General features: G+C 49.2%; 1 protein-coding gene across 1 annotated transcript in view; it reads left to right on the forward strand.

Moving 5' to 3' along the window:
* The window catches only part of Sdk2 (sidekick cell adhesion molecule 2), a 299575-nt gene that overhangs the window by 131778 nt on the left and 155099 nt on the right, over nucleotides 1-12698 (forward strand). Inside the window, exon 2 of the mRNA XM_029562667.1 lies at nucleotides 2907-3066. Coding sequence (XP_029418527.1) covers nucleotides 2907-3066 — 160 coding nt within the window. The remainder of the gene's footprint in view (nucleotides 1-2906; nucleotides 3067-12698) is intronic.

The raw sequence follows: 12698 nt of genomic DNA on the forward strand, positions 1-12698 counted from the left end.
CCTCCAGGGGCGGCTAGTCAGTCACTTTTCTTGGCAAACAGAGACCCATTGACCTCTCTCTACCCAGTAAGCTGTGGCCCAGGACCCCAGGAACACACGCACCCCAGGACAGACCAGGTTTTGGTGGTCTGAAAGAGGAGTCCTTTCAACTACTCCTTTTAATTTTGAGATAAGATTTCATGTAGCCCAGGCTGGCCTCAAACTCACTAGCAATTATGTAGTCCAGGGTGCCCTTGAATTTCTGATCCTCCTGCCTCTACCTCTTGAGTGCTAGGATTACAGGTGTGTGCCACCATGCCTAGTTTGTGAGGTACTAGGGAATGAATCCAGGACTTCGTGCATGCTAGGCAAGCACTGTACCTATTGAGCTACACGTTTAACCCCCTTGGTTGCTCTTAAGTCAGGGCGTTCACAGGACAGCTGTGAAGAACAACAGAGAGATGGGTGCCAGTAGCAGCTAGAAGCTAGCAAAAGGCCCTTGGCAGGTGCTTTCTCTCTAAACCACCCTCAGGCTTGTCCTCTGAGATAGGGGGTTCAAGGAAGACCCCCTGCAAAAGCATCAGAAGTTATGCTTTCATAAAACTGGGTATCCAAGTATTGTGCAAGGATGTAAGGTTTGGGTCACTATATACAGAGTGGGGCCACTTGTCCTATAGAGTAGGGCCCCAAGGACACATTGCAACTCCTGTTGAGTCGTAAGTCAACACTTGAGCCCAAGTGAGATGTGGAAACAAAAGATGAACCTGACTGAGGACTTCCATGTTGGTTAGACCTGAAGGCAGGAGGAGGACCAGGGCCAGGGATCCTGGGGCCCAGTACGCAATACAGAGGGGCCCAGTACTGTGTTTCCCCTCCCCAGCCTCTGACACAATGTGTCCTGTCCTCCCCTTTCTTTCCTTTGTTTCCTTTCTTAGGCCCAAAGCAGATGGTCAGGTTCCTTCCCCCTCTGGGTTTTCAGGGGAATGTGAACTCTGACCAACACCAAAACCAGATAAAGGTGCCCATCCCTCCCTTTCAGGGACACCCACATGGAAAGACATGACACCAGGCAGAGCATCTGTCCCCAGAGGCAGGCCAGGACCAGCACCATGACAATCTGTCTCATTTGGTCCATGGCAGCTGCTTCTCTCCCATATCCATGGATAGAGAAACTGAGACTCTAAACACTTAACTCTTGTCCATGCCACCAGCTGGCCAGGGGTGAACACAGGCAGAGCTGTGGATGCTGCTAGCGCCCCCACTGCTGGCCTAGAGGTTAGGACGCCCAGACCTGCCCTGTTGACAGCTTCCCGTGTGACTCAGCCCCTGGGACCCACGGACAGCTTGTGGATATAGCCTCGGAAAGTGGGACCTGACCCTGAATCTGCCAATGAGCCTCTTGTGGCAGGTCCTTGGTAGACCTGTGGGGACTTGCTAGATGAGCTCTCTTGAGGGAGGCTCTCTGGAGTGTGCTTCCTCAGGCTGTCAGTGCAAGGCCCAGAGCACACACTCAGTCTGGATTCTTGCCATGTAGTCATCCGCTCCTCTCAGCCTTGGCCCAGTTTCCCTGAAGGAGGTACACACAAGGACTCACCCTTGAAGCTGGTTTTGTGACTTGGTCTCTCCCTCTCCATTATGTGACCTTGGACAGGTTCCGAAGGCCTCACTGTGCCCTCGCTAAAACGTGCATTATATTCCTTAGAGTCATGAGGTCACCATGAGGACCAAATGGACCTATGTGGAAGCTTCTAGAATAGCAGAACCCATGAGCCCTGTAGCCTGTATTGATATTCTTACCAGTTGCTGGCTTCTACCCACAGCCTCGCCCCAACCCAAAAGGCAGAGGAGAGTTCTCCCCTTCCTCCACCTCCCACACTTTCATCACAAACACCCTTATGCAATCCCACTTCTGCCCTCTTTCCCACTGGTCAGAGGACAAAAGACTCCACTCCATCCCTGTTTACCTGAGCAATCCTTGAGGCTTGTTAATTGAGGGAACTCTGGACATTCACCACTCTGCCCCACATCCACAGTCTGAGTAGACGGAATGGAGAAGTTGAGACCAGCTGGCCGGGTGGAGGAGGCTCACTAAGCAGACGCTGGCTTTGAAGGGTTTTCCAGTTTGGGGAGGGACCCTCTATCATTTACAGCACTTTTTTCTTCTTTTCTTTTTGTGTATGTGTGGTGAATGCACACGCATGTGTAGGTGTATATCACCATACGTGCACACAGAGGCCAGAGGAGGATATCAAGCGTCCTGCTCTATCACTCTCTGACTTATCCCCCCTGAAGTAGGGTCTCTCAGTGAACCAGACTAAGCTGGCAGCTAGCAAACCCCAGAGATCCTCCTGTCTATGCCTCCCACTGTGCTGGGGCTACAGGTGCATGAAGCAGTGCCTGGCTTTTTATGTGGGTGCTGGAAATTCAAACTCGGGCCCTCATTCTTGCACAGCAAGTGCTCTTAACCCACCGAGCCACCACCCCATTGCCACACCACTCTATCTTCCTGGTAAAATTTGCATTCTGTTTGGCTGAGGCTTTAGTAAGCAACCCTCTTCCTTCTTCCCTGGAGGTTTGCAACCCAGAAGCAAAGGGTGTAGAGGGGACAAGACTCTGAGGGGGAGGTGATACGAGGTGGCAGAGTGGGGGTGGCAGCTGAGGCTGGTGGGGACAGAAGAGAAAAGGCTCTGCTTGGTAGGCAAGGAGGGCTCATGCTGAACACCGGGACTTGAAGCCAGACTGACCCAAGTTCAAGTCTTTCTTGACATAAGGCCTTGGGCAAGTTACCTGGCCATCCCTGCTCAGTCTGCCTTGGGCACTCAGTAAGCCAATGTGTGGAACTGAGCAAGTGCTAACTCGTGGCTTTGTACCCCTGTTTCCCACAGACGATGTGCTAACTCGTGGCTTTGTACCCCTGTTTCCCACAGACGATGTGCCTCCATACTTCAAGACGGAGCCAGTGCGCACACAAGTGCACCTGGAGGGGAACCGCCTGGTGCTCACATGCATGGCTGAGGGCAGCTGGCCGTTGGAGTTCAAGTGGTTACATAACAATAGGGAGCTGACCAGATTCTCGCTGGAGTACAGGCAAGTTGTCCCCTCCTGTCTACCTGGCAGTCAGCTACTGCCCTGCCTAGGGAAAGGATGGGGGGTGGCTTATATGCAGGTGTTGGGTAGAGGCTCCATCACAGGCTGCTGTGCAATGCTCTGCAATGCTCCTGGGAGGCTGAGGCTGCCCTGTTCAGAGGCAGCACTCTCTCTGATGATCCCAGCCACGGGATAGCTGGGAGGTAGGCCTGAGCACATACTGGGGCAGACACAGTTTCAAAGGATGTGGCCAGAGTCTCTTCCTTACCTACTCCTTGAGAGAAAAACCCCCATCTCTAGGAAGATCTGCTCAAGGATCCTGGGGTCAATGGAGTGGGCCATGTAACAACTGGGGCAGTAGGGCAGGAGACATCCCTTTGGGGACAACTCTGGTGGAACATGGAGGAAGCCTACCCGAGGTTCTACACAGAGTATACCGAGATTCCTGAGTGCTGGGCTTAACTGGCTCTTCCCTCCCCAATACAAGGCTGGATGAGGACAGAGGCTGGGCATGGGTTGGTTTGCCACCAGTAGCATGGCAAAGCAGCCCCTCCCCTGGCCTCCACCCACTTCCTAGCCCTACAGTGCTTGGAACACCATGCTCCCTCCTCCCATTTCTGCCTTTCTTATTGGCTCCCAGCCCCAGTGATTATTCCCCAGGCCTGATTACATAATCGGTTTTGTTGGGGAAACAAGATTGTCCTGCCCTGGGGATGCTGATACAAATCTGTCACCAGGGACAGGGATTGAAATGAAAATGGGGTGTGGGGGCATATACCACTGAAGCATTTATCCGTCCTCTCTGGACAGCTGGCCTTTCCATTACGAAGGCTAGAGCATGGGGTGACCTCCATCCTCAGGTCCCCTGAGTCCTGACCCTAGGCTGGCTCAGCTGGTGCAGAGGGGCCACATTGGTTAACAAGGGAGAAGACAAGATCAGGGCAGGAGGGCCAGAAGGGTCCTCTGTGGGGGTTGCAGGGGGCACTGGACCAGGAAGCAAGAGACCCTTTTCTGGTACCAGCTATTCTAGACCTCAATCCTCCACAGGGAGACCAGACTTTTGTGAACCCCCTCTGTGATGGTTTTTATTTGGGGAGCCACTCCTGATCACCACCTGGCACCCTTGAGGACAGTTGGTGGTATGTGAAGAGCCCATTCATCCTCTTGGGTGAGGACATGATGAATGGGTTTTCAGGAGCTTTCCTGTGACATATCCTGAGTTCAGGTTTGATAGGAGCCTCCCTGATCGTCCTTGACAGTGTCAGGGAGCTGGAGCAGGATCCTGAAGGAAGAAAATCTGTTCCCTATCTGGTTCAGAGCCGCACTTGTGCTGCACTGCCAGGACACAGGTGGACACCACACAGAAGCAGAGGCCAGCTCAGATCACGGGTGTGTGTGTGTGTGTGTGTGTGTGTGTGTGTGTGTGTGTAGGCCAGAAGATGACCTTGTGACCTTGGCTTTAATACCTCCTCCGTTGCCATCCACCTTCCATTTTGAGACCAAGTCTCTCGCTGATCTACAGCTCCCCAGTTCAGCTAGGCTGGGTGGCCAGTGAGTCCCAGGGATCTGCCCGTCTCTACCTCCACAGTACTGGGATTACAAGTGCATGCCGCCAAGCCACGCTTCTTTTTTTTTTATGTCAGTTCTGGATATCAAAATCAAGTCCTCATGTTTGCACAGTAAGCACTTTGAGCTATCCCCCTCAGCACCATCAAAGATCAGCCTTTCTCACGATGGAATTGGACTACCTTTGGAAACAGTCAGCTCTTGTCCCTGGCAGCACCCAGGATCCAACTGCAGCAGGTGATAGGCAGGCATGGTGGCACAAATCTGCATATCAAGCCCAAGGCGTACCTGAGCTGCTAAGCAAGTTCCAGGTCAGCCTGGGCTAAAGGGTGAAATGAGAGAGTGTCTCAAAAACAAAACAAAACCCCAAACCCAACTGTTGGAAATGATTATGAAGTAGGTAATCGTGATCAATGGAAACACAAGGATTCATTATAGGGTCAACATTGTGATCTGTGCTCTGGAATGATGTCACTGGATCCTGCCAACAAGCCCATGGATTTCACAGATGAACAAACTGGAGCTTGGAGAAGTTCAAGGACTCATCAAGGTCATCTGGGTGAGCCTGGCTTCAGAGATCAGCCGCAGGGGTGGGGAGATGGCTCAGTGGTTAAGAGCACTGGCTGCTTTTGCAGAGGACCCAGGTTCAAATCCCAGCACTCACATGGTGGCTAACAACCATCCATAACTTAAGTTCCAAGAGATCCAATGCCCTCTTCTGACCTCCAAGGCCATTGCACATCAGGGGTGCACTTGCATACATGCAGGCAATACACTCATACACGAAAATAATATATAAATAGGGAGTGGAGAGATGGTTCAGCAGTTAATGCCACTACTACTACTGCTTTTGCAGAGGATCTTGGGTTCGATTCCCAGCACCACATGGCAGTTGATAACCATCCATAACTCTAGTTCCAGGAGATCCTGTGCCCTCTTGAGTGTATTTTCTGCATGTGTGTAAGTGCACCTGTGTCATGCAATGCCCGTGGAGGACAGAAGAGACTGTCAGATCCCCGGGAACTGGAGTTACAGATGGTTGTTAGCCACCATGTGCAGCGGGTCCTCTGCAAGAGCAGTCAGTGCTCTTAAATGCTGAGTCATCTCTCCAGTCCCAGATAATAAAAATATTTTTTAAAAATAATCAATCAATCAATCAAAAAGGAGGGAGACATGAATCAACTCCCAAAAGTTGTCCTCTGACCTCCACACACATACCACGGTACACGCACATGTATGCAAGCACACACACACATACACACACACACATACACTCTCACACACAAACTCACACACACTCACACACACACACATACACACACTCTCACACACACACACATACACACATACACTCACACACAAACTCACACACACATACACTCACACACAAACACACACTCAAACACACACAAACACATACACACTCACACACACACACATACACACACACTCTCACACACACACTCACACACACTCTTTTTAAAAGATAAGCTGTGTGACGCCAGAGCTCTAACTCTTTTCCATCTACCGCCCTGCCTCTCGTAGAGAAAGGATTGCTGCAATTGTTTCCTTAATATGTACCCTTAGCAATCTTTCTGCTAACTGTGCTCTACAAATTCTAGAAAACAAAGCAGTGGGGAGAATGCAAATATCCCAGTTTATAGCTGTGTTGGGTGGAAGTCATCCAGGGGAAATAAATGAATTTCCACTTGGAAAGCATATTCCTTCGCCCCGTCACTGCTGGAGTGTCAGCTCTCGTGGCCTAGTGGCAACGAGATGTCTGGATCTGGGGCTGGTCGGATGGTTGGTTCATCAAAGCCTCGCTGTGCCCACAGGTGAGGGCTGAGCTCCTCCACATGGCCTCTGAACTCTTCATAGGTCCAGGTCTGTTGCTGGTCTACCTTGGGTAGGTACTGCCAGTGAGCCAGACAGTTGTGGGTCTCAAGACATTTTCCTGCACATGCCCTCTTCTCTGGCTTTGTCCAAACTACCCCAGCCCCACGGCTTGGAATATCACCTCTTTTAGAGCCTTTGGTCTCCTGCGGGCCCCTTCAAAGTAAGTCTACTTTCAGTGTGCTTGATTGTACACACGTGTTCTCTGTCTCTGTCTCTGTCTCTCTCTGTGTCTCTCTCTCTCTGATACATAAGTGTACATACATGCCCCTCTCCTCTGTCCTCTGTGACTGTCCATAATGTACCCCATTATACCTTGTCTTTTAATCATCTATACAAACCCTATGAACAGACCACAGGCCTGAGGTCAGAGCCCCCAGAACCTTGGTAGTTTTAGGGACGCGTCTTAGAACCCGGAACCTGACATGACTTCTTCCCCTTGGCTGTTGCACTCTCCCCACCTCTAGGTTCGGACTTCATCCCCACATGCTGAGCAGCTATGAAAAGTCCAGGGGTTGTAGGTCACAGCTGCCTGACTCTGAGAAGGAACTTCCCTGGAAACTTTGCTTAAAAGCCCCAGAGAAGGATGCGATCAACCAAACTCATATCATCCCCACCCAATCACAGTGGGCAGTAGTATGCTGCCCCACAATTGGCCAGAACTGTGCCATGTGTCCTATAGTTCAGACACACCCCACACTCTAGCCATGTGGTAGGAAAGGAGAGTAGAGGCTGTTAGTGGAAAGGGAAAGGGATGCTGGGCACTTAGATGCCACCTGTTTCTACTACAGCCCATCCGCAGTGGAGACCTGGTCCACAGCAGGTATTTTTCTTTCCTTTTATTTTTTTTAATTTTGAAAATTGTCAGGTCTTAGGAAAATGCTATGTGTCGTGCTATGCAAACCTACACACCTTACCATTCGTTCATGGCTCTTATTTGTCCCCCTCTCTTTCTACAGACAGACAGACACACACACACACACGTGCACACACATGTATGCATGCACAGATTTTTTTGTTTTGTTTTTTTACAAGTTTATTATTTTTATTTTATGTGTCTGAGTGTATTGCCTGCATGTATGTAAGTGCACCTGTGTCATGCAATGCCCATGGAGGTCAGAAGAGGCAATCAGATCCCTTGGAACTGAAGTTACAGACAATTGTTAGCCACCATGTGGGTGCTGTGATTCAAACCTGGGTCCTCTGCAAGAGCAGTCAGTGCTCTTAACCGCTGAGCCATCTCTCCAGCCCCTGTTTTTGTTTTGTTTTTTGAGGCAGGGTCTCACCATGTAACTCTGACTAGCCTGGGACTTGTTATGTAGGCCAGGCTGGCCTCAAACTCACTAAGATTCACCTGCCTCTGCTTCCCAAGTGCTGGGATTAAAGGCGTGCACCACCGTTACCCTACCTCTGTGCACTGTTTTGCTGAACTATTTAAGAGTTGGTGGTAGACCTCAGATTACTTCACTTTTAGGTGATATTTCCTCAGGAAAAGGCCTTCTCCCAGAGAACCACAGCACAGCAGAGACAGAACATGCCTGATGCATGGTTTAGATTTAGATTTCCCCATTTGTTCCAATAGCCTTTTCCCAAGTCAAGAGTCCTTTGTGGCCATTCGACTGATGTTTGATGCAGGATCTAGTCAAGGACCACACATTGCATCTCACTGTCCTGACTCTCTGTACTTCTTCAATCAAGAACTATTCCCCTCTGATTTTTCCCAACTTTCCTGGCAAATTTCCCTCGGTGCCGATTTGTCCAGTTTGATTGTCTGGTGCAGAGTCTAAGTAAACCTTTGTGCTATGTGACATAGATGTGCCCTGAGGCTTCATACTAAAGACACCTGCCATTGTGTTGGCCCCTCACAGGTGATGTTCCTACCTACAGTGTGTGTGCATGTATGGACATGTTCATGTGTGTAAGTACACATGCATGTCTGTATATACATACGTGTGTGTGTGCGCGTGTGCGTGTGGAGGCTGGAGAACCTCAGATATCATTCCTCAGATGCCATCCACCTTGTGTTTTGAGACAGGGACCCTCTCTGGCATGGAGCTCACCTAATTAGGCTGGCCAGTGAGCCCCTGGGGTCCTCCTGTCTGCCTCCCTAGTTCTCAGACTACAAGAGTGCGCCACCATGCCTGGCTCTTGGTGGGTTCTGGAGATTGAACTCAGGGTCTCATGAATCCCCTCGTGATCAAGGTGGTGTCCCCTGGGTCTCTCATTATCAGGGTGTTCAGGATCCTCCGCCCTTTGTCGTCAGGGAGTATGGAGGGAGCAGTCACCTCTACAGCAACCCCACCCCACCCCCAGGAGTGGAGAACCTGCCAGTGAGTCTCACCTGAATCACTTCTCCCATGCTGTGGTCAGACCTTCTACCCTGTTGCTCATCTCAATTGTCACTTTTTCCTTAAAAAATTCATGGCTGAAGAGATGGCCCAAGAGCATCACTGCTCTTGTGGAGGACCTGGATTCGGATCCCAACACCCACATGGTGGCCAACAACCATCTGTAACTACTGTTCCAGGGGACCTGATGCTCTCTTCTGACTTCGAGGGCATTGCACAACATAGGTGCACTAACATACATGCAGGCAATACACTCATACATTTTATAAAATAAAAATAATAAATAAGGGCTTTTTTTTTAATTCAGAGCCAGCTAGATGGCTAGGTAAAGGTACTTGCTGCCAAGGCTGACTATCTGAGTTCAATCCCCAAGACCCACATGGTGGAAGGAGAGAACTGACTTACACAAGTTGTCCTCTGATTTCCACATGCATGCCACAGAATAGACGTGTACACACATGCATGCACACACACACATAAATAAACACACAGAATAAACAAAAGCAATAATGAAATATTTTCAATTTTCTCTTCAGTATAATTTAGCATCGATATAAACTCATGGATTATATTTTATTCAAATATATACTCACCTAACACATACATAAATCTAAATACGTAAATGTATATATTTATGCAAATAGTTGCCCTTTGTTTTCACTGTGTTTCAGTCTGTCCAGGTCATTATCCATTCTCGTATTCATTATGAGAACCCAGGTTTGACCAGTGCAGACCCTTCAAATCAGACGTTGAACCCTTTCAACATATCACGTCTTTGGTGGGGTTTTTTTCTTGTATTTATTTATTTTTATTTTTTAATTGTGGATTTCATACAATACATCTTAATCATATTTAGGCTCCCCTTCCCTATCTGCACCCCCACAGCTCATCCACAGTGTTAAGGTCTGTTGAGTCAAGTTTGTGTACCCAGATGTCCTATGTGAGTTCATCCACTGAAGCCTGTTCCCTGTTTTGGTTTCCGCTCAAAACAGCGATGTCACAAAGCCAGTGGGGTATGATGGCACTCAGCTGCCCGACCTCCAAAGTCTCCACCCCATTTTTTACCTTCTTTCTTGAATACACACTGGGGATCATGTGATGTATGCACTTGACCAGTGACAGTCAGTGCCTTGTTGATTACTGCTCTGTAAAAGACCGCTAGTCTTTTACAAACTCGGCTTTGAGTAGGATGATAATGTCCAATTTCCATGCAAAAAAATGGTCACATTTACTCTGCAAGTTGAGAGAAAATGGGATTGGAAGTGCTGCCGTAAATTTAACTATGTTTCCCACCCAGAATCCAAAGGACGAAGTTTACATTCATGGCCAACCTTAGAGAGTCTTTATTCCTGAAGGGATTTGTAACCAAATGGTGTTGGCATGGTGTGTGTGTGTGTGTGTGTGTGTGTGTGTGTGTGTGTGAGAGAGAGAGAGAGAGAGAGAGAGAGAGAGAGAGAGAGAGAGATTTCCACCAAGGCAGGCCAATGCATCTAAATATAGTGACATGTTCCTTAATGCCCAGGATACATTCTGAGAAATACATTCCTGAGCAATTTTGTCATCATGGGGACAAGTTCAATCACTTGGCATGGTCTTCTGATGCCATCAGGAGACAGGTGAGCATAAGACAGATGGGGCTACTGCCGGCACCACACAGCACACTTTGTAGTAACTTTTTTTGGTAAAAGGCATGCAATTGAAAATCATTATAAAAAGTATCACATTGTAAATACGTAACCCAGCCCCATAGTCACTTATGATCAAGTGTGTACTGTACATAATTACACAGACTAGATGTTGATGTGACCAGCAATGCGAGCTTGTAGACACCAGCATCACCTCAGTCATGTGGGATACAGTCTGTGCAGAGACACCACCATGGTGTCACTATATAATTGGATTTTTCAGCTCCATTATATCTAATGGGGCCACTGTCAGAGCTGTGGTCCATTGCTGACTAAATTGTTGTTATTTTGTGACTAGTGTGATAGCAGCGGTAAACTGGTCCACACCCATCTCTAGAGGCAGAGACTTGATGTTGACCAAGGTGGACCAACCTCCCCCGCCCCCAGCTCTCTGGCCTTGGGCAGCAGCATCTCTAATTCCATTGTCTTCTCAGAGTGGTGCACAGTGATGCTCGCCCTAGAGGGGTTTGTAAGACTCAACAGGCCATCTCCAGTGTAGCAGACATGGAATAAATGACACCCATAAGAAGTACGCAGTTGTTCATCTACATAGAACAGTGAGACAGACCATATAACAAACCCACCATAACTCAGGCCTCAGATGGACCTGCCTCCTCAGTCACCTAGTGCTCTGCTAGGTCACCTGTTCTGACCTCACTGCCATGGCCCAGAGCTCTTTAAAAAAAAAAATTAAAACACACTTGGCTGGAGACATGGCTCAGCGGTTAAAAGCACTGGCTGCTATTGCAGAGGATCCAGGGTTCAGTTCCCAGCACTCCATGAAGGCTAACAACCATCTATAACTCCAGTTCCAGGGAAATCCAATACGCTCTTCTGGCCTCTGCAAGCATTGCATGCTCATGGTGCACTTACATCTATCATACATGCAGGCAAAACACTCATATGCATAGAATAAAAATGAATTTTTAAAACTTAGCCAGGTATGGTGGCACATGCCTTTAATCCCAGCACTTGGGAGGCAGAGGCAAGTGGATCTCTGTGAGATGGAGGCCAGCCTAGTCCACATAGGGAGTTCCGGGCCAGCTGAGGCTACGGGGAGACCCTGTCTCAGAAAACAAGCAGACGAAAGAACTGTGACAAGCGCTGTTGTGGCTCCTCGTTAGTGACAGTTCTTGGTCTATTCTGAGCCCAGCCTTGAATCTCTATTCAAGAAATAGAGTGACTGACTATTCAGGTAGGTTTGCTGGGGTACCAAGCAAACCTAAAGGAATGAGAATCTTGGTCTCATGGGGTGGAACATTGCCAGGAAGACCCTCCTAGAGGTCATGGCCCCACAGTCCACCCCACCCCTCTAACAGATGCCCAGCTTTACAAAGTGATAGCTAGCAGCGACATGCTGTGCGTCTGGGGAGGGCCGAATAACTCATCACAGTGGGGTCTAGAGCGTCTGTGAGGGTGTGAGAGCTGGGTCCCTTTGATATCCTAGGCACAGCCCTCTGCGATGGGCCTGTCTGAAGGGGTCTCTGCACTTTTCAGACTGTGCAATAATGACATAAGCCACCAAGGTCAGCCCCTCCTGGCCTCCCTGGAGCCTCCTCACCAGGCAGTGTGTCCACACCCCTCCTGTAGCAGTGAGTCACTCCCTCAGGCTGAGTCTATCCACTCTCCATTCATATCCTCTGCAGACACTAGTGATTCCGGAGATGGAGCCTGGCAAAGTCATCGGGCAGATTTTTCTGTGTCATGTTGGTGAGATTCCTCCCCTCCATGATTACTTCCACACTTGAGGAAAAAAACTGGTGAGACTGATGCCGTGTGTGTGCACACACACAGATTCCCCCACACAGGTGACCAGCCATGCATACACCCAGAGGAGAGTGACTGTCAAGTGAATCTGGCAGGGCCAGCCCAGAACTTCACACTGAGCATCCCTTGGCAACCCTGTGAATGTTACAGGGTTACACCTCACTCACTTGTTCTGCAAAGTAGAGCCCAAAGCTCAGAGAATGGGGGTGGGGCACAGAGATTTGGCACAGACCCGGGAAGTCTGAAGTAGCCAAGTATGTTGTCTTTTCTGTGAAGATACCCATAAGCTTTTTGACTGGGTTCCTTCTGCCCGAAGGGGTAAGAAAGAAGGACCCCTTCAAGTGGCTGAGACCATTCTAGTGGTGAAAGATTT

Source organism: Nannospalax galili, unplaced genomic scaffold (assembly GCF_000622305.1).
Source record: "Nannospalax galili isolate Female #2095 unplaced genomic scaffold, S.galili_v1.0 scaffold634, whole genome shotgun sequence".
Taxonomy (NCBI): domain Eukaryota; kingdom Metazoa; phylum Chordata; class Mammalia; order Rodentia; family Spalacidae; genus Nannospalax; species Nannospalax galili.